Consider the following 21,623-nt stretch of genomic DNA (forward strand, 5'->3'; position numbering starts at 1 on the left):
CTTTTACACCTCGCCGCATCCATAGTCACGGCACTGCGTCGTAGTCACGGCACTGCGTCGCCACCGGCTTGGAATGGCGGCCGAGAATGCAGTAGGCCTGTCGCATCCATGATTTCAATTTGACTCTGGGCACAAATCGGCGCTGGATTCTTTCACAACTAAGTGACCGCTCTTTATTTTCCCGTACCTATCGCGTGCGCGAAACTGATCGCGATTGCCAGTTATGACTCCATCGTGTTGTATATGGCGCACACGAAATGTACCGCAGCACTGCACGGTGGTTGGCGGCGCATCGGCCTGATGGCAGCGGCTGCCCCACTTGAAGTGTTGCGCTATGTGGCTCGAATTGCGTCTTTGATGATCAATCTATTATTCAGTCACTCAATCGATCGACCAATCAATCAATCAATCAATCAATCAATCAATCAATCAATCAATCAATCAATCAATCAATCAATCAATCAATCAGTCAATCAATCAATCAATCAATCAATTTTATTTCACATTGTCATGATGCATGACATCCCTGTGAAATTATTTGCACGCCATAATTTAGACGTGTGCTTTTATTTCACCTTGCACGTATTTGCCATGTGCGTGCGTCTTCATCCTCTCTGTCACGTGTGACTAACTATTACAATCTTTTTGAGCTTTGCAGGATGCAGCCGCTGTCCACAACGTGCAGAATGTTGTGTGCGCTGGCGCGTGCAATACCAGTCACCTACCGCTTCCGCTGAAGCAGTTTCACAAAAAGGACTTCAGGAGATATGAGAACGCGGCTGGACCTTTACTGGACATTTTAAAGTGAATTAAATGAAAGAAAGGAGAAATTTCGTATTATAGAGAAAAATAAAACTTTTAATTGTCTCACGTTTGTTTGTCGTTGTCGCATTGAATGCGAAGGCAGTGATACACGAATGACTTATCTTTTTTTGCGTGTTCTTTTCCACGCCATTTATTGCTCACCGCGAAAGGAAACGCGCGAAAAAAAGTATTAGGCCTTGCGGATAGTAACTGCAGAAAGTCGTCCTTGGGGATTAAGGATCATTTGAACTTAGGATAAGAAGTTCATCCGAATGGGGCATTTGAGTGAACCGACCATTCGTCCGGCGAGATGCAACTGCCGGGCCTAAAGGTTGCCCGGTAAGATGCAAATGTGAAGACTAAATTTTAGTCCGTCCATACAGGTTATCTGTGGTGACTAACGGTTAGACCTCGTGCCCTTTGTCCATTAAGAATTTAATGGTTGTGACAGCCTCACTATTATCCAGAGGGACGAATCACACACCCTTTTAACACCTTTTTGCCTTAGAGTGTAGGTGTAAAGAAGAGATAACCTGATTGGTAGTTGATGGCGAACTGATCGACGCTCTTGGTGATTTGTGAATTGGTAGGCAATCGATAGCGTTGTTGCCTAAGGAGCTCGTTTTCTTGTGTACTCATTGATTTACAGCGTGGTTATCTTGAGCGCTAATTTGTGTCGGTCAAGTGAATTTCTTTGCGCATGTCTTTGGCTACTTCCACGGGTTAAACTGTCTGCCTGGTGATGTTGGTATATAAGCAATCTGATTTCGCAATTAAATAAATTGTTGCTGGCAGCGCTATGCGATGTCTTTATGTGCGTTCTTGTGGCCATGTGTCATTTCGGGCTGCATCAAAGTTGTTCAGAGGAACCATCCCAACGCCCGCATTGGATCCCTTGTGCTTGAGCGCCCTATTTCGGCAAAAAAATACACATGTTGATGCATCGCGTTCTTCCAAGGAAATAGTAGCGTGCTTATGATCTGATTCGCTATAAATATGTTTCGCTAATAAAACGCTGTTCGAAAACATAGCAATAAAACACAGGGATGAGATATTCCATTACGTTCATCCCTTAAACGAACAAAGTGCCACACATTTTTTTCAGTAAAGAAAGGAAATAACGTTGTCAGGGCTATTCGCTATAACGATTCGTTATCTTAACTTTATTGCGCAGAAAAATTTCTTATCAAGGATTGTAAATATTTCGTTTAATCACCATCATTGGGTTCACATTCGGGACACGCGCAACTACGCACAAATAGACTATACAACAACAAAATATGTACGTAATTTTGAAGTGTTAAGTGACATTATCGCCACGAGGCTTGTTTGTCCCCATCATGTATTTCTATCTGCAAACGTGAGTGAACTCTGTCCAAGTGATTATTCACGGAATGGCCACCAACAAGGAGAACATATATGTTAAACTTGTGTAATTATTTTATCGAAATAATAGCATTAACATTCGAGGGTCAAGTTAGTATAGCCATCTCTTCGGCGTTTTGCCAGCTTCGGCGTTTTCCGCTATAAAAAAGGAAGTCCAAAAAAAAGGAAAAGATTTGTGGTCGCACTTTTCAATCAAGAGTAATTAGTGCCCGACATATTTACGAATTATTTATTCTTTCATAATATATCGAATAATATTTAATAATTTCTTACTTGAAAAAAAAAAAAAACGGCAAATCCCACACACTGTGGGAATCGATGTAATGCGAAGCAGCCGGCAAAGAGCTGCTATATCGCCTAGTTCATCTTTGAGGCAAGTGGAGTTATTCAAGCATGTGATCTAGTTCACTGTATTTCGAACGTTTGCCATACATGCATGCATTCACATTCCGGTATACACCATGCTAATGAAACGTGCATACTGGAATATAAAATGCATGATCTTTCATTTATGTTGATCACGCACTCTTGTCATGCCATATCAGTTTTGGTGTATATCCAGTTAACAAAACGGCCGGAAGCGCACCATGAGAGTGTCATCTAAATCACACCGCACATGACATGCATGTCGATATTCGAATGTTAGGACCTGTCCCATCAGCGTGGCATGCAAATCATGTCGTGCAAGACATGCATGTCATGATTTTCATGTTACCACCTCTCATTTATGTTCGCCATACTGTCGCGTCGCACAATACTAATATTGGTGTATATCAAGCTAGCCAAACGGCCGCGAGAGCGCCATGAGCGTGGCATGTAAGTCATGTCGTATATTACATGAGATTTCCTAATACCACCTCCAATTACTCTAATTAACGTTTGTCATACAGCAGCGTCGCGCAATACCTATTTTGGTGTATATCAAGTGAGCGAAGCAGCAGCGATCGGACAATGAGCGTGGCATGTAAATGATCTCGTACATGAGTTGAATATCTTGATTTTCCCGTTACCACGTCTCATATTCGTTCATCACACAGTCTCGTCACGCAACACCAATTTTCGTGCGTATCAAGCGAGCGAAATCGCCGCGAGGGCACCGTGACTGTGGCGTGTATATCACGTTGTTCATGACTTGCACGTCATGATTTTCACGTTACCACCTCTGATTTACGTTCATCATACTATCTCGTCGCGCAATACCAGATTTGGTGTATATAAAGCCAGCGATACGGCCGCGAGTGCACCATGACCGTGGCATGTATATCATGTCATACATGACATGTATGTCAGAAGGAAAAAAGTGTAAATTTTAAGGGCTCGTTTTTCATTGTTACACACAATATTAATGAGCACTAACAGACAATAATGCCAAGGAAAGTAAGGGGACGTTATTAGTAGTAAATACAATGTAAATGTGAAGAAAGAAAAGTGGACGAAAAGATAACTTGCCGCGGGCAGGGACCGAACCTGCGACCTTCGAATAAGGCGTCCGATGCTCTACCAACTGACCTACCGCGGCGGCCATCCCCCCGCCCACTTTATGGGGTATGTGTGTGTATTTAAACGTAGGACTGCTAGTCAGCGCCGATCGCAGCCGTGGCGGCGAGTGTGGAACACTCTTTTTTCAGCCTGTTGGCGTCACGTAGCACGTGAACTTATTACGAGCTGGCAGCTGACCAATAATCCCTCGCATACTACCTGAAAGCATCAAGTCTGCCAGAGCGAGACCCTCGCTCTAAATGATGGAAAGAAGTGGAAATTTTAAGGGCTCGTTTTTCTTTGTTACGCACAATATTATGTTACACACTTTCCTTGGCATTATTCTCTGTTAGTGCTCATTAATGACATGTATGTCATGATTTTCATGTTGCCATGTGTCACTGATGTTCGTCATACAGAAATGTCTCATCATACGAGTTTTGGTATGTATCCATTCATTTAAGCGGCCACGAGCTTCCCGAGACAATGTAATGTAAATCATGCTCTACATGACATGCGTGTCATGATTTGCACTTTAGGACCTCTCACATACGTCTGTCATACACTCTTATCATGTCATACCAATTTTGGTATAGAGGGTGTTTCAAGAAATGTGTGCAACCTTCTAAAAAAATCAGGAAAATGCGATATTTGATTGCTGCCTTCAGAATTGGTTTTTCTGTAGTGGCAGAGGTTTTAAGATGGTTAAAGAATTTATTTGGGACTGTAATTAAAAAAAGTTAAATTAATTAACTTTTTAATTATTGGAGTCAGGTGGTTGTGTCAAATGGGAGAATTGAAGATCTTCATGCCAGAAACCCAACCCAACTTTGAGATTTCGTAAATGTGGTGTCTAGTAATAATTACGAAGTAATGAAATTCAACCTAATTCAATGGCGAAACCTAAACAGAAACATGGAAGAACGCAACTGCCATATTCTTCTGAGACGTGCAAAATGAGTGAATGACTTTTTTCTGTAACGCTAGGCATCTTAAGATGGTTAGAGACATGATTTCAGACAGTAATTAAGAAAGTTAAATTAATTAACTTTTTCATTAGTGGAGTTAGGTGGCTGTGTCAATATTGGGGAATTGAAGTTCTTCGTGCCAGAAACCCATCCCAACATTGAGATTTCAAAAAAAGCAGCCTCGAGTAATAATTACAAAATGATAAAATTCAACCCAATTCGATGGCTTTCACTGTTGAAATCCGTTGCATTTCGTTCAATTTCATTACGCCACAACAATTACTAGAGGGCGCTTTTTCGAATTCTCAAAGCTCGGATGGGTTCCTCGCATGAAGAACTTCAATTCTCCCATTTGACACAATCACCTAACTCCACTAATTAAAAAGTTAATTAATGTAACTTTCTTAATTACTGTCCTAAGTGATGTCCTTAACTACCTTGAGATTCCTGCCGCTACAGAAAAAGCAATTCTGAAAACCCTGAGCCAATATCGCATTTTCCTGATTGTTTGAGAAGGTTGGACACATTTCTTGAAACACCCTGTATATCAAATTAACGAAACGGCCGCAAGAGCCGCAAGAACGTTGCATGTTAATCATGCTGTTCAAGACATGCATATCATGATTTTCATGTTATGACCTGCAATTTATATTCGTTATACGGTCATGTCATGTGATGCCAATTTCGGTGTACATCTCATTAACAAAACAGCCAGGAGAGCACGAAGTCGTAGGCGGATAGATAGATAGATAGATAGATAGATAGATAGATAGATAGATAGATAGATAGATAGATAGATAGATAGATAGATAGATAGATAGATAGATAGATAGATACGCTCAAAGTCGCAGAAGTTCGCTAAGAAATGCATTTGAAAATAATTTGGATGGGAAAGCATAATACCGAATAGCCATAACTAAAATAAATGGGTTACTTCTGCACCGTGCGAAAAGAAGCTGTACCAGCGAAATGCGGCAACAGCGCGTTGGCTTCTGTATTTTCTTCGTTGACACGTGACCTCATGTCCTTGTGTGCACCAGGTTGGCAGCATAACTTCAGCGGATGCTAAACATGAATTCTAGTGCCAGAAGGACACATTCTTTTTACCATGTGGTTGCTGACTGACCAGCAGAACTTATGATCCCAACTGTAACTTCTGGGCCTGAAAATGTTAAAAAATGCACAATGTTAAGAAGCATTGTGTCTTACTGGAACGTGAGGATTGCACATTCCTAGAAGTCTGAAAAGAGCTTTTTCGTCGATGGCCATTGCTGTTCTTTAGCACATTGCTTAAAACACATACTGAATACAGCTTCTAACTGACGTCATTCGTGAAAAGATGTTGCACGAATCTATTCCTCCGCACTGCTATCAGGGCGGAGCAATTCTACTCACGTTTTAATGCTTAAAAATGTTATATTTCACTGCAGTAGTTAGAAGTGACTTGTCGACTCGTTTTCATTATAGTCCTCCATTTTTCAGGGGCGGGTTTCAAGAAACCCTGCACGAGAAATGGAAGTCGGAGAGCTCCGATTCATCGATGGCCTGTGCATCCGCTCCTTCTTTGCTGAAACACTTATCAAATCAGCCATGGCTTACAGTCCTCGCCCCGACGACGTGTTCGTCGTTTCGTATCCCAAGTGTGGTACGACCTGGACTCAGTATCTAATACTCAGCATCCTCACGGACGGAGAACCGCCAACGAATTTCGAAGACCTCATGCTAGCCTCTCCATACATGGAAATGATGGACGCGGAAGCGGCTGAGAAAATGCCCAGACCGGGACTTCTCAAAACCCACCTGCCTTTCGAGAAACAACCATATTCTCAGCAGGCAAAGTACATCTACGTCGCACGCAATCCGTACGACGTTTGCGTGTCGTACTACTAGTTCCTGAAAAGCATGACACCAAAGAGAGTTGAGGACGTCTCGTTCGCCCAATTTCACCAGCTGTTTGTCTCCGGCAGTGTGTCCTACGGCGACTACTTTTCCCACTTGCATTCTTGGTACAAGCATCGCCGTGACGACAACGTTCTGTTTCTGACCTACGAACAGATGAAGAAGGAACCTGAGTATTGGACGCTGAAGATTGCGGATTTCCTAGACGGCGATTGTGCGGACCGCCTGCGCGAGGACCCCGTTTTGCTGAAGAAGGTACTCGACGCCACAATGCTGAAGAAAATGAAGGAGGTGTTTAACGGCAAGATGTTCACTGTCATCCAGCGTCTGTTGAATCTGCCCCCCCACAGGGCCATCAAATCCATGGAAGTCTACAGGAGTAAGCTGGTGCACCGAGAACCGACGCACGAAGACCACGGCTTTGTTCGCAAGGGTGTCGTTGGTGACTGGAAAGCGCACTTCAATAAAGGCCAAATCAAGAAAACAAAGGCCTGGATTGCGAGAAAAACTGTAGATTCTGATGTCATGCAGCTGTGGCAAGATCTCCGGCTCCCATGATAATTACACAACAGAAAACCATACAGCCGCAGAAAACTACAATGCACTGCTACAGCACTTCACAATCAAACAGCAACTTGGACCGTGGTGGTGAAAGGCAGCGCCTTCTCTTGTCTTCTAAGTGCGATAGAATCACTTCTAGTAAAGAGTACTGCAACGGTGAGAAAACTAGAATACAGGTGAATACAGGTGAAGAGTTCGAAGGTAACGAGTGAATGCCACTTCAAGCGTCAAATGCAAGCTGCGTAGAAATTTTAGACGCGACACTATTAGTAGGACAGAACGAGCTTAATAGGACATGTTCCTTATCGCAAAGGTTCAAGGACAACAAGAAGACGGGACAACGCTGGCATGGCCCCGTGTTTCTTTTCTCGTCGTTGTCCCCTTTATTCGAGTAACCATTCCCAATATGCTCGATACCAACTAGTCCAACTGTCTGCGTTAAATGCATCGCAGTACGAGCACTTAATTGAGCTCATATCTATGGAACAGCAGTAATTATAGTAGCGTGCTTTAAACTTGTTGCAGCATATTAAGGTATATTTCATAGTCCTTATGAGCAACTAGTATTTGAAATATAGGAACCTCACTATTGCTATGACTTAAACAAGCGAATATTTTTATGGGGCAGCGCAAAAAAAAAAGAAAGCCGAGAAGACAAGGCACGAACGAGGAAGGAGCACACCATAGAGCTTAGTTCCCTTCTGCAATGTGTCTTCGGGATCATAGGTAATTACTTATTTTAAAGATACTGTCTAATCATTATTGCTTCATAACCAGCGCTGAACGAGCGCAAGAAGCATCTTACTGACTGGGAAACAAGTCCGCATGTTAATGGGCTGCACTAAAGGCCCAAAGAAGCGCAGCAAACTTCGCGTGCCTGCTGGTTGTGGTGGTTGAAAACTTCGACATTAACGCACTTGTAGCAACCGTTCTTTAGAGCTTCCAATGCATCCAGGCATTCCGAGTGTAACACTACTTTACTGCATCGATTGTGTTTCGACATGGCCTTTGAAACATATGCTGTTCTCACGAGTGTATGTAGTCAGACAGTTTTCTGCGCAGCATTGGAGATTGCGAAAAGACTACAACACTAACATTTATACTATACTAACCTCCTAATGGTGAAACGCTTAGACTGCGTACCATTAGGACGACTGGAGCCCAAAGAATTTATACATATATACTTCACATTCGGTCGACGTACACTCTAAGAAACAAAAGAGTATGCGTGACTCTTTTCTGAGAGTTCTGACTTGCCACGTATAGGACTCTCTTTAAATAGTCACGGTGACTCTCTTGATCGTTCAGGGTCGGTTCGCTCTAGGAGAGTCCCCTGACCCTCTAGGAAGAGTGCAAAGACTCTCATCGGGATGATCACGTTACCACTTATAGGGACTCAGACGACTCTTGCCGGTAACGCTCCTAGGGGGGTCAAGGAACCCACACCGAAGCATCAAGCGACACCACAAGTATTTTAAGCTACTCATTTGATCCTTGCTCTACTTCTTGCGCGACTACTGTTGAAAATAGTGGAGTATTCATTTTAAGGAAGTCCAATAATACTTGCCGTTCTGCCCAGCGACTGTAAAATAGAATAGCTGAGTTTTAGCATTATTTCAATAAAACTCGTCAAAACAACACATATTTTCCAGCGAAGTTATATAGAAAGCGCGAAAGGATGGTCTGTGATTTCCAATTAAGAAGTTTGGGTATTCCTCATTTACATGCTTCTATGAGTATAGCCAACTAAAATGTGTGACTGTGATTTGCACAGTGTCATATGGTGCTAAATGAACAGCAGAAATCGCCATCATGTTTCCATATTTATTCCTTGTGTTTACGAATAAATCAAAAAGTGGTGACGGCTTGAGGCATCAGACGTGTGGCTTGCTAGGTTGTCGCTCCTGTCCAGCGTGAGCACCATGAAAAACGGTATCTGAAGAGCAGAACGTGATATTGTGATGAGAAAATGAAATTGCAGTAAAGGTTTGCAAAACCTACACAATAAGTGGTTCACACAGACATAATAAAGGCTAACAACAAAACAACAAAGCACATCCTCCGGCAGCCAGGGGCATGCCGTGAGCGGTTATTCACCGCATGTTTTACAAACGTAAGCCATCCTTAAATACTCAGATAAACAGATGTGAGTACTAGGCCCCGCACAACACCCAGCGCGTGCGTACGCCGTCTACGTTGAGATCAGACATGTCATATTCGAGAATTAGCGCACATAATTCCCACAATCACGTACACTCACTCGATTCTGTTATAGCGCCCAACGTCATCGCAGTGTATGCAAACCACGAAAACAGCAAACAGAAACGAGGGAAAAGAGTGCATGCCGGCGGCCGCAACAACGCGCGCCGTCGAAAGTCTAGAGCTTTTTCACTTTACCAGCGAGCCGTGTCCAACTTAGATGACTACCGCGTACATTCTGAAAGCACCGTACTATATCTGCACCTCAAACTACCGTCTTTAAGCCAACAAAAACCATTACATATAGTGCGTCTGAGCGTTCTGTACACAGGCTTTTACAGCGAAAGCTGTTATGAGATCATTTCACCGGCCGTTTTTGGTGCCGTAGTTGTCCGCCGCCGCCGCTGCCGCCGCCGCCGCCGCCGGTGTCCGTAACCAGTATCGCTCGAAATAAGAAAAAAAAACTAAATAAGAAAAAATTCCAGGATGGAACGAGGTTCGAACCTGGGCCCTCTGCGTGGGAGCCCAGTATTCAACCTCTGAGCCATGCCGGTGCTTGAAACTGCTATGCAAAAAGGTCCTATACAGGCTTCATGTCGCGAAGGAACCACATTAGCATATGCAATATAGCGTGGTAAAAGAGTAGAATAAGCACCAAGCGTCGCACAACGCGAATTTTGTAACCAGGCGTCACACAATGCGAATTGCGCAACCAGTAGGTTGTTGAATGCTTCCAACCCATTACAAAGAGCTCTGCCATAATTCTTCATCGTCATCACGCACAGCATCAACAAAGTGCGCATAATGCCTTACATGCGTTTAGCAGGTACCACGGCTGTCTGTAGAATGACGAAAAATGGCACAGTGCCTACTGCCCTACTTCTAAAAAATTACAATGATTTATAGCGTAGTGGGTTCCTCGCAAGTGCACTTCTGTTGGTTGCCAAGGAAGCCCATAAGGCTCCCATGATCCATTTCCTCAGGGTCTCAATAAAGTCAATTCTCTCTCTCTCTCGCTCTACGTTTCTCCGGTTAAAGTGTGTTATAAAGCGTGGTGGGACAGTTAAATAACGACCGGGCGTCACACAATATGCATTATGTAACTAATGGGTCGTTTAAAGCTTCCAACCCATTACAAAGGGCGCAACCATAATTATTCATTGTCATCAACCGCCGCATCAACAAACTGCACATAATCGCTCACATATGGTACCTCGTTTCTCCGCAGAACAACGAATAATGTCGTTCTGGGTGCTTCCCAACTTCCCAAAAATTGCGCTTTGTGGCGTAGTGGGTACGTTGCTAATGTACCTGTATTAGTAGCCCCAAGAGAGTTTACAACGGGCTCTAGAAGTGCCGCTCTTCCAGCTTTCGCTGTGACTGTGCTGCGCTTTCCGCGCAGGCCTGGCGTTTTTTGTTTCACGTTCCCACGCGTGGAAGCACGCTGCACACTCAAGGTCGATGGAAATGTTATTATGAAGTCGACTAAAGTGCATCTCAAAACGACACCTTGCACCTTCAGTAGTGCAGACACGACGTGCGATCAGCAAGGAATGACCCTCGATTATTGTTTTTGCATCACTCACTCTATGGGAGCTTGTACAGCAACGCGCATAATGGTGGCAACTCGTTAACTGACAGCTTTAGTTGGGCATCCGCAACAGCCCCGCGGATACAGGCTACTGTCGGAAATGGCTGGGAGATTCCGCAGAGCTGCTGCAGACGCCCAGCTAAAGCTGTATAATTAGTACCTACGAAAGCAGTGCACTCACCGTTAACTGGCGCCCGTTGTCGGTGTCCGCAGCTCCATGAATATTCCGCCCTCCAAGCGTCACTTCGTGCACGGAGCCGGCGTCAACACCACCGAAGACGCGCAACCAACACAACCACACAACCACGCAACGCATTCCAATAGACCAGGAGACTGAGACGACTGAGAGAGGAGAGCGGCGCGCCACCCCGGCGCCAACCCCGTCTGCGTCGCCGAGCAAGGCGCCACAACGGCGCCAAAGGGCGAGCGTGCGATATGTATGGCGTATACGGCGGCTCTTCCGTATACCGAAGCCAATCGAAACGCGCTTCAGGAGGGTCCACTGACTCCTTCCCAAAAGCGAACTCTTTCTCTCTGCCTGTACCTTCCAAAAGGGGTCAGATGGACACCCGAAGAGATTCACGGTTCCATGACCCTCTTTTGACTCTCTTTTTCCTTAGAGTGTAAGAAGCCAGTACCTTTTCGTTTGACTATAGCTATGGAAAACGTGGTGTTGTCTACAGGGTTTGCACAATACTGTACTGAATTAACATATAATGTTCAGCAACTTTGCAGTGGTTGATCGAGTAGCTAGAAAACACGCTGGAATACCTTGCAAATGTTACAGCATTCAAGAATTCAAAATTATGAGAAAATATTTTATGTTACTAGACCTTTATTTCTTTCATCGCCGCTTATACTGTAGGGGTACTATATAAGTGCTGCTTTTAATAGGTTACCTACGTTTTTACTCCGAAATGCATTCTGTACTGTTATTAGGAGCCTACAAATGTTCACCCACTGCAACGCAAATGCCTTGAGTTATTACTACTGAAGCTATTTTGTCAGCCGTTTGTATAATTGCTTTTCTATGTGATTCGCACCGGTGCTCAGTGCGATCTCAAAGAAAATTTGTGCCGACCCTGCTGGCCTATGGAGCGGTCCAAAATGTACGTGGAATCTCTTGGCCTAGGGATCTTGGCCTCGATATTGCAAATAAATATTACGTTGACTCGGCTCATTTTACCGATCTTGAACAAGAAAAAGCACGGTATCCGTTTCTGATTTCGCTGTGAACGCTCTTGTGTACAACGCCATGGCCGGCTACAACGCTCCCGCCATAAAAAAATGGACTCCGCCTTCCTCAAGGCAGACAAACGTCATCAGCGCACATCTGGTTTTCGGAAACACTGGCAGGCATCTGCCCCCACCGTTTCGTCTCTACTTTCAGAAATACAAACAACGCCACAGCCACAATAAGTGCACGCCGTCTATCTGATGTCGATATCGGAAAAAAAAAACTCAATTTCACTGTCAAATATACACCACCAATGTGTTAAGGCGAAAGGCTTAGATGCGCCATCAAGCGCGAATATTGACCGTCGGTGACCCGCAGCATCGGCGCCAACACGAGTGATGCAAAAAATCACCGCTACCTCACGACGTTGTCATGACGGCAGCGATCGCCAATGGCTGTGAATCCATGATGACGTCACTATGACCTCACATAACGCGCGAAGGATGGCGTCATAGCATGACCTCGTCGCTTGGTCAAGGGAGGGCTCACTACAAAGGCAGTGAGAAACCAGGCCAGGTGCAGAACGCTTGCACTTCCTCCAGCCCTGGAGGCAGTGCAAAGTCCCCTAGGTTAGCGCAGAAAGCTTTCGAAAGGGAGGGAGGAGGAGGACAGCATCTATACATCAACTCAGATGAAGGAAAAGAAGACGGCTTTCACCTTCGAGTCGTCTTCGGCGCATTCGTAAGGGACTCTTTGAGTTCTTCTGACATGATCGTCTATTTCGGTCTTAAAACGAAAGTGTCTTATCTAGAAATAAAAGGTAACTTTATAAGTTCTAGAATGCAACATAATTAGTTGCATATTGCAACATAATTAATTGCGTAGTTTATGAAAATGAATACTGATTACTCTAAGAAGGCATTGTTATCGTTCCAGTGGTTGAATTTCCGTCTAGAGAAAGCATATGCGTGCAAAGATGTGGGTGTGGTGCAAGCAAGGCCCGTCTGCAATTTAAGTGCAGTGAACTTATAAAACGAAAGCGAACGACGCCCATCCGTGGTCACGCAGTTTTAAGCGAAATGGCTGCGGTGCTTCGACGCTACGCAGAGAGAGGGCGCCGCCATCCCAGCATCGGAAAACATCTCAGGGTTTCTCCGCTAGGGGCGCTCAAACGCAGCAGCCAATATGAAAGCGCCGGCTGCCGGAGGGTCTTTCTCGTCATGGACTCCACTGATGAAGCTCACCGAGAACGGCCGTGCCCACGAAGAGGGAAACCGCCGTCAGGGCTAAGCGAGCAAATATAAACGCAAGAGAAACACCGGGACGGGGCGTGCATTTCACTTGTTTAGCATTCACTTAATCTCTTAGAGTGGAGCTCCCCACAATTTATTTACAGCGTTCAGTACATTATTACTAAAGCATTTGAACATATATGTGAATCAAAGCACACACACAACCACACGCACAACCACACACACACACACACACACACACACACACACACATATATATATATATATATATATATATATATATATATATATATATTATAAAGAGAACTTCTGGCTACCGTAATAACAATTGTGAAAAGCTTCGTACTACAATTTAGCAAACAAAACATATATTTATTTTATCCTAACAGTTTCGGCTGACAGTCGAGCCTTCTTCGGAGGTTGTAATTGAAATGACATGGCCATGGCCCAACCCGCTGCACAAGGGCCGCCCACCCAGTTTGCGGGCCAAATGACACCTGCAAAAAAGCAAAAAAAAACAGGAAAAAGAGAAAAAGAAAGAGAGAAATAACGAAGGAAGCAACAGCGACAATTGCTTTGCCGGGGCGTTCGTCAGCGGCTGCAAAAAGAGGGAGGGAAAGAACAGCGGGACGAAAGACGGAGAGCCGTCGGAGGCGGGCGAGGCGGGCGGGTTATCCCTGTCTTATCTTCGTATGGTAGATAAACATCTCCTGCTAAAGGGGACCATGAGGCGATGCGAGGAATCGTTTCGGCATGTCGAGCCCGCGTTTCAGAGGGGGAGAGGAAAGGGTGAGGGGAGAGGACAGGGAAAATGAGTAGAGGGTATGGGTAGTGGAGAGGGTGTTTGTGGATTGGAGGTGGGTGGAGAGGGTTTGCGCATGCGCAGTAAGGGTGGTCACGCCGCACACCACCATCGGATTGAACTCCGCCATAAGATGCTTCGCATCTAAAAGGCGGCTTGAGCAAGCGACTAAAGGGAAAAGATAATTGTCGCGTCTACACAACACACACATGACGTCCAAGTTCAGATGGTTCCGCGGTTACCTCGCGGCGCCAGAGCATCATTGTCAAACCGGCCGATAAGGGTGGCGCGGTGGTTGTGCTCGACAGGATTGACAACATAAAGGAAGGGCTTCCCCAATTGGCAGATGAAAATTTTTACAAGAACTCCCTTGTGATCCCAAAAAGGAACATGAAAGGAAAATTAAATCTTCGTTAACCTCAATACGTAAAAGCGGTAAGATAACGCATCCTGTGCTTAAAATGATGTCACCGGGCAACTGCTCTCCCGGCCGCTTCTATTTACTGCCTAAAATTCACAAGTTTAACAATCCCGGCAGACCTATAGTTTCTATGAATGGCACCGCCACTGAAAAAATCTCTAGTTTCATCGATTCTCTCATTAGGCATATCCCAGAATCATTGCCATCATATGTGAAAGATACCAGCCACTTCCTTCGAGATGTTTCAAACCTTGTTGTACCGCTAGGAAGCCATTTGGTCACCATGGATGCTTCATCGCGGTTCACCAACATTCCCCACACCGAACACACATCGCCGCCACAATAGAAAAAGTAAATCGACAAGTGAGTGCGATGAAAGCGTTTTAGAAGAGCTCCTAAACCTTGTACTCAAACATAATCACTTTGAATTCGACCGCAAACATTACCTACATGTCAACGGAACTGCCATGGGAGACAAAATGGTCCCAAGCTATGCAAATATTTTCATGGCATCTTTAGAGGTTCCTTTCCTCGAAAGTTCACCATCCAAACCGATATTCTACCGACGTTTTCTTGATAATATATTCTTCGTGTGGGCTGATGGTGAGCACAGTCTTTCAAAATTCATCTCTCATCTCAACTCCCTGCACCCTTCGATACCATTTACACACACGTACTCGCAGGAGAGTGTGCATTTCCTGCATGTCACTGTATCGGTCAGTGGCATCACCATCTCCACTCCCCTATACAAACAACCAACTTACCGCCAGCAATATCTGCATTTCCACAGTAGTCACTCCCACCTCTGCAAAACAGGTGTCCCCTACTCTCAAGCCAACAGATACAGAAAAATTTGCTCTGAAATTGGAAAATTTGACACCCACGCACAGGAACTGAGAGAAGCATTCTTGCTTCAAAAGTATCCAGAAAGAAATCATTGACAACGCAATTGAGCGCGCTCGCTCTCTGGGCCGAGGGGTCACAATGAAAGAAGAATACGGATATAAAGAAAGAACGTCAGGGGCAAATTTAATCCTCACGTACTCCACCGCAGCCCCTCGGGTAAACTCTATAGAGAGAGAGAGAGAGCTCTTTATTGAAAGGCAGAGGTAAACTCTATAATAAGCCGCCACTTCAACATACTTAAAAAGAGTAGTCGACTCTCTACCGTACCGTATTTCAAGCCCCACCCAAGGTGGTTTACCGAAGAAATAAAAACCTGAGAGACTTGCTGGTCAGGGCGAAAACACACAAATCCGACCACCATCAGGGCTGTAGACCTTGGGGGAAACCTCGCTGCAAGGTGTGCAAACACATAGTTAAGTTCTTCTTGTTTGTTCCACTCGCCTCGCTGGTTGCGCGACATTTGCTGCTGCCGCCAAGGAAGCCGAAGACGAGAACTTTTCATCTGCTGGCACCTTGAGGAAACGACCGCTCCGACATCATCTGGATAGAGACGTTTATTCGTTTCTCTTCTTCCCCCCACTGTCGCTGCACCCCTGCTTTTATTCCCTGTCTCCCCATTCAGACACTCCTACAGTCCAATCGGAAAGCAGGAGTAACTCTCTCCTTGTCTCCCGGTCGGCTGTCGCTGAAAACACCAGGCCCGGATTCCTCCTCGCCACCTCCTCGCAGGAACCACCGCCTCTCGCCCACTCGTCAATTCGCCGCCACCGCCCAGCTCCCTTTCAACCCGGTTTCCGGAATGTTCGGCCTCATGCGTTGACGGGTCGTAGGAAAGCACCTCCGGGTACGTACTTGCCATGCTGGGCTGACGGGCCATCAATACAATTGGCCGTGCATCATTGCCGCCGCCTTTGGCTGTCACAGCGAAGGCGCAAGTGTACCTTCCGTCCCTGTAGCCCGGCTAGGCCACTGTCTCCTGTAAGGCACCATAATTGACCCCTTCGGGAGACGTGGGTCTTCGCGTCCTTTGTGACCAGCAGACAGTCGTCGTTCCACCATCCGGTACCACCGCTTCCGTGTTGGCGCAGGCACGCCGGCCGCGGGGCGGGTAACAATATGAAGGTATTCGGCGAACGTACGAAGTTCGACCCCAACAGCTCCCCTCCAACTGTGTTGCACTGTATCTATGACATGCGACACACACACGACCGCATATTCACACATGTTCACTGACTCGACACGTGAGGCACCACTGTCACTCGTACCCCATTGACTCTGCCGCGCGCACGCGCTGACAAAGCATGCACTCCCCCTTAACTCGCTGTCCCTTTTATGCGTCATCGTTATGAGTCACCAACCGCGACATTGCGTCGGCATTAGCGTTTAGACACCCAGGCCATACGATTGACGCACACACAGTGAGCCTACTTAACTGCCAAACAAGAATATAACGCTCCAGCCGAACAAAGAAAACAAGAATCGGTTTGAGGCTTTCGTCACAAAAGGGCCACGACTCAGTCGTCGATAGTTAAGCTTCCGCTTGACCCCATCTCGCTGCCCACAATATTGCGCCGCTAAAGCTAGACGTGTTCCCGTGAGCAATCTGTCACGTTGCACGAACATCAGGAACCGAATTCTTAAACATCCGTAATTGCACGTACTAGTGCCACTGCGAGCTTCCACTCCGCGGATGTACGACTAACTTAGCTCTACTCTTACGGTCACAATTCTTAAAAACAACCGAGCGATTCTCGCGATAACCTTTCCTCATTCGCTCACACACAGAACACACGCGAAAAGTACAAACGAACAAAGCCAACCTTCGCGTGGCTCTGCCGAAACTCGCACAAAGCCTAGCCTTGCCTATCTTTCCCGCAAGCTACCAGCTTAACTCCTATGTTTCCGCTATCCGACACGTGGGACACCCTGACTTAACGTTCCCCTGCGTCTACGCATGACACGCAACGGAAACGCCACAAACTCTTTTCACAGTCAGCTGCCGTAGCCCTATTCAAGGCGCTCATCTCTCAAGCCCTCGACTCGCTCTAATGCGTGTCACTAACCTTCCGATGGTTAAGTGCACGACACATATCGATTAACAAAAAAAAACATACGGCACTGACGAAAACAAAGTTTGATACTGTTACCTTAAACTATCAACAGTCGCGGAAATAACAAGAAAAACTAATTCTTAACTAAAATCAACAAACAAAAAAATTCCTTTTCCACAAATCCTGAGTCGACCTTCCATGAAAAGCTAAGAGTTGTCCTCAACAACTTTTCAGACGCACTCGCGGTGGTCGCGCCCAGAACGCTTTTCTAGTCAAGCGGGGTGTAAGACACACATGAAAGTTAACCATTCCTTCGTCGAACCCCACTACGTTCCTCGAAGCGGACCCGCCTTTGTCGCCTCCTCCTTCCTCGCGAAGCTCACCGACCTTGCGAACTCGCACCTGAGCCAACGCTCCGCGAAACAAACAACGGGGAGGTCTTTTGCCCTCCGACCCCTTCCGCGCACAATACGCTGCTCTTTTCTTTTTCTTTCGGCGGCTCGGACGCATGCGGTAGATACCTGTCAACGATGAGAATCGCACCCTTCTCGCAATTTCGCGCCGACGTCTGAAGCCGCTTTTCAAACGCGTCGCGGTCTTGGCCGCATTTCTGTTTTTCGGACGCTTTCTCCTTTTTGCCCGCTTCTTGGAGCAAAATTTGGAGCCTTCCGTCCACCTCCGATGCTCATCAGCATCGCCATGCTCGTCAGCTGTCACGTGCGTACTGTCTCGATGATTGCCTGTCAATTCAACATTCGGCCGCTTCCGCGTAGAATGCGCTGCGCTTTTATCTTTCCGGCTGCTCGGACGCATGCGATAGATACCCGTCAGAGATGACAACGGCACTTTTCTCGCGATTTCGCTCCGACGTTTGAAGCCTTTTCTCAAACGCGTCGCGACCTTTGCCACTTTGTCCTTCGGACGCTTTCTCCCTTTGGCACGCTTCTTGGTGCCGACTTGGGAGGCCTTTAGTCCGCCTCTGGCACACATCGACATCGTCACAAGCTTCGCCTGTCTCGCGCGCACAATGTTGATGACTACCTTGCAATTCATCCTCTATTTCAGTCGCTAGACTGGCGGACAGCTCAACGCTCTCTAGGACAATGCCGCTACTTACTCCTATACAAGGCGGCTCGCATACCAGTGAGCTGTTCGTAACTGCATTGTCCTCTCCACTCAGATCCTCCGTTAGCCCTTGTGGCTTTTGGATTCTCAGAGTGGAATCTCTGTCACTTTCGGCATTCAGAACGGCAGGACTTACATCTATGAGCTCTCCTGTGCACTCCTCTTCGCGAGATACCTGAAAAGCCTCTAAACTCCCGACTCCCTCCTTAGCTGGCGCGCCTTCCCTGACATCATCTACAGGGCTGTGAGGTTCCTTTCTGGTGGAAACCATCACCACGGAATCCTCACACCCCGACTTGGCCACGAGCTCTCTTTCCTCGGAACGGGTTAGGGCCTCAGCTATGCTTTCACCAGCACTAGCCTTATCTTTGGCCTCAAACGGCACCGCCGCTACATCGCACCGTTTGTGCGCTACATCTACAGATGTCAGGCCTCTTTTTTTCAGTACATCAAGCTCACGGTGCAACCTTTCTAGCTCTTCGTCTAATGCCTGCATCTTCCTCCTATTTTCTTCGAGTTTTTCCTGCCTGCGCTTCCATTCCTCTTTCTCTATTTCTTTTCTGCGCTTCCTTTCCTGTTCCTCTAAACATTCCTCGTCGTCTGCCCCGATTGCCTCGATCGCCTCAATGATCTCCGGCTTTTCCTTAGCCTCGGCAATTTTCAATTGAAGCTGTAGCAGCGCTAGCTGCTGTTCCGACGCCGTATCTGACGTGCCACTACCATGACCCCCCGTGCCGCTGTCGGCGACTCCCAACGCCTGCAAGTTTCCTGCCCCGTCCCCGTTCATTTCCGAGTTGTCCCTTTCTCTGTCTCGCAAGTTGTAATGCTTTGTCATCGCCTGCGCCCAACAGAAAATCAAGAGGTACCCGCCTGCAGTAGCCTTGCGGTGCGCTCTTCCTCCTCGGAATCCGGTGGACTAGCCTTGCTTCGTTGATCCCGCAGCGCGGTAGTCAGTTGAAGGTGGTTGTCGTCAGTCTCGGCCGATGTCGCTCCCCGCTGTCCTCCTCAGTTCAGCCATGCAGATCCTGCTCGACTGCGCCAGTTAAGTTCTTCTTGTTTGTTCCACTCGCCTCGCTGGTTGCGCGACATTTGCTGCTGCCGCCAAGGAAGCCGAAGACGAGAACTTTTCATCTGCTGGCACCTTGAGGAAACGACCGCTCCGACATCATCTGGATAGAGACGTTTATTCGTTTCTCTTCTTCCCCCCACTGTCGCTGCACCCCTGCTTTTATTCCCTGTCTCCCCATTCAGACACTCCTACAGTCCAATCGGAAAGCAGGAGTAACTCTCTCCTTGTCTCCCGGTCGGCTGTCGCTGAAAACACCAGGCCCGGATTCCTCCTCGCCACCTCCTCGCAGGAACCACCGCCTCTCGCCCACTCGTCAATTCGCCGCCACCGCCCAGCTCCCTTTCAACCCGGTTTCCGGAATGTTCGGCCTCATGCGTTGACGGGTCGTAGGAAAGCACCTCCGGGTACGTACTTGCCATGCTGGGCTGACGGGCCATCAATACAATTGGCCGTGCATCATTGCCGCCGCCTTTGGCTGTCACAGCGAAGGCGCAAGTGTACCTTCCGTCCCTGTAGCCCGGCTAGGCCACTGTCTCCTGTAAGGCACCATAATTGACCCCTTCGGGAGACGTGGGTCTTCGCGTCCTTTGTGACCAGCAGACAGTCGTCGTTCCACCATCCGGTACCACCGCTTCCGTGTTGGCGCAGGCACGCCGGCCGCGGGGCGGGTAACAATATGAAGGTATTCGGCGAACGTACGAAGTTCGACCCCAACACACATGGTGACCACAAATACGGCTGAAGCCTCCTATTCGGACTTTGAGTATAAAATTAAAGACGACCTTAATTGTGACTCGTCCAATGTGGTATACAAAATTCGCTGTGAAGTGTGCAAACAGGAATATATTGGACAGACAGAAACCACGTTCCGTTTACGTTTCAGCAACCACAGGGCACACGTGAAATGCCTTCCTAATTTGCCGTTCTCCAAACACATTAAGCTGCCTGGTCATTCTTTCGAGCACGTAAGTGTTATACTTCTACAATCCGGCCTCCAGAACACAATAGAGCGCGAGCAGCGGGAGTCATATTTTAGACCCAATTGGTGCCACATGCATCAACCGGCTCGTGCTCTTTCTTTGTTTTTTTTTTCTTTTGCATGAAAAAGAGGGGGGGAGGGGTACTTACAGCCTTGTATTGTGGCCGCAGTTTTCCAAAAGCTGGAGCGGGTCGTATGTGTCTCTTCTCGCGTGCGTACGGCCCGGCGCCGCGAGCTAGCAGCCGAACCATAGAATAAAGAACCAGTTTAGAGAAGGGAAACTGTAGCCTTGACAACGGTACGAAAGATAAGCAGCGGTAGCGCATGGAACTACCGAAGGCACCCAAGAGATGGCGCTGCGTAAACAGGAAGCGGAAAACAAAATTTATTGTTTTTTTAGGTAGAAAAATGCAAATGGCTGCCTTTTTATTCCGTACCGGGTGCGTATGCGCATACGCGGGTGCCTCGGCTGGTTTTTTATTCTATCCTTTTTAAACAGAAGTGGACGAAAGAGGCCGGGACTCGCGTAGGGCTACGGAGGTCTCGTTATCTTTCGCCCGCTTGTTTTGAGCGCGTCGATACGCCCAGCAGCACGCCAAAGCGCCCTTCGGAACGCAGTACCTTTGCGTACGAAGGTTACATGGAACCGAAAGGCATACATTGGCAACTGACACCAGTAAGAACAATTCACGAGTGAGTAGAAGGAACGATAATCTTTATTGACAGTCAGCAAGCGGTAAAAGGCCCTTGTTGAGACATCGTGAGCTCGTAAACGACTAGCCTTCGCGGTACTTCAAAGAGACAAAACAAATTAGATGACGTTTGTTGCCCGTTTCCACCGTCAGCTAGCGCTCAGAATAACCAACTTGTATTGTAGGAAAGGCGTAAAGCATCAGCATTTTTTTTTGCTATAGTTTCAGTACTTGCTTTCAACGAGTACGCCTGAAGACCCC

The 21,623-nt window shown here is 46.9% G+C and overlaps 2 protein-coding genes and 1 non-coding gene across 3 annotated transcripts; 2 read left to right on the top strand and 1 right to left on the bottom strand.

Moving 5' to 3' along the window:
- Positions 1-3,636: 3,636 nt before the first annotated feature.
- Positions 3,637-3,709, bottom strand: Trnar-ccu (transfer RNA arginine (anticodon CCU)). Its single transcript has one exon. It is a non-coding gene; the product is annotated as a tRNA-Arg (tRNA).
- Positions 3,710-6,149: 2,440 nt separating this feature from the next.
- Positions 6,150-6,527, top strand: LOC119375266 (sulfotransferase 1A3-like). The gene has a single exon (XM_037645448.1). The coding sequence runs from the start codon at positions 6,150-6,152 to the stop codon at positions 6,525-6,527; it is 378 nt and encodes a 125-aa protein (XP_037501376.1).
- A 12-nt stretch (positions 6,528-6,539) lies between these two features.
- Positions 6,540-7,094, top strand: LOC119375267 (sulfotransferase ssu-1-like). Its single transcript, XM_037645450.1, has one exon. It carries the CDS (start codon positions 6,540-6,542, stop codon positions 7,092-7,094), a length of 555 nt encoding a protein of 184 aa, XP_037501378.1.
- The last annotated feature ends 14,529 nt before the right edge of the window (positions 7,095-21,623 follow it).

The sequence above is a fragment of the Rhipicephalus sanguineus genome, chromosome 11 (genome assembly GCF_013339695.2).
Source record: "Rhipicephalus sanguineus isolate Rsan-2018 chromosome 11, BIME_Rsan_1.4, whole genome shotgun sequence".
Classification (NCBI taxonomy): domain Eukaryota; kingdom Metazoa; phylum Arthropoda; class Arachnida; order Ixodida; family Ixodidae; genus Rhipicephalus; species Rhipicephalus sanguineus.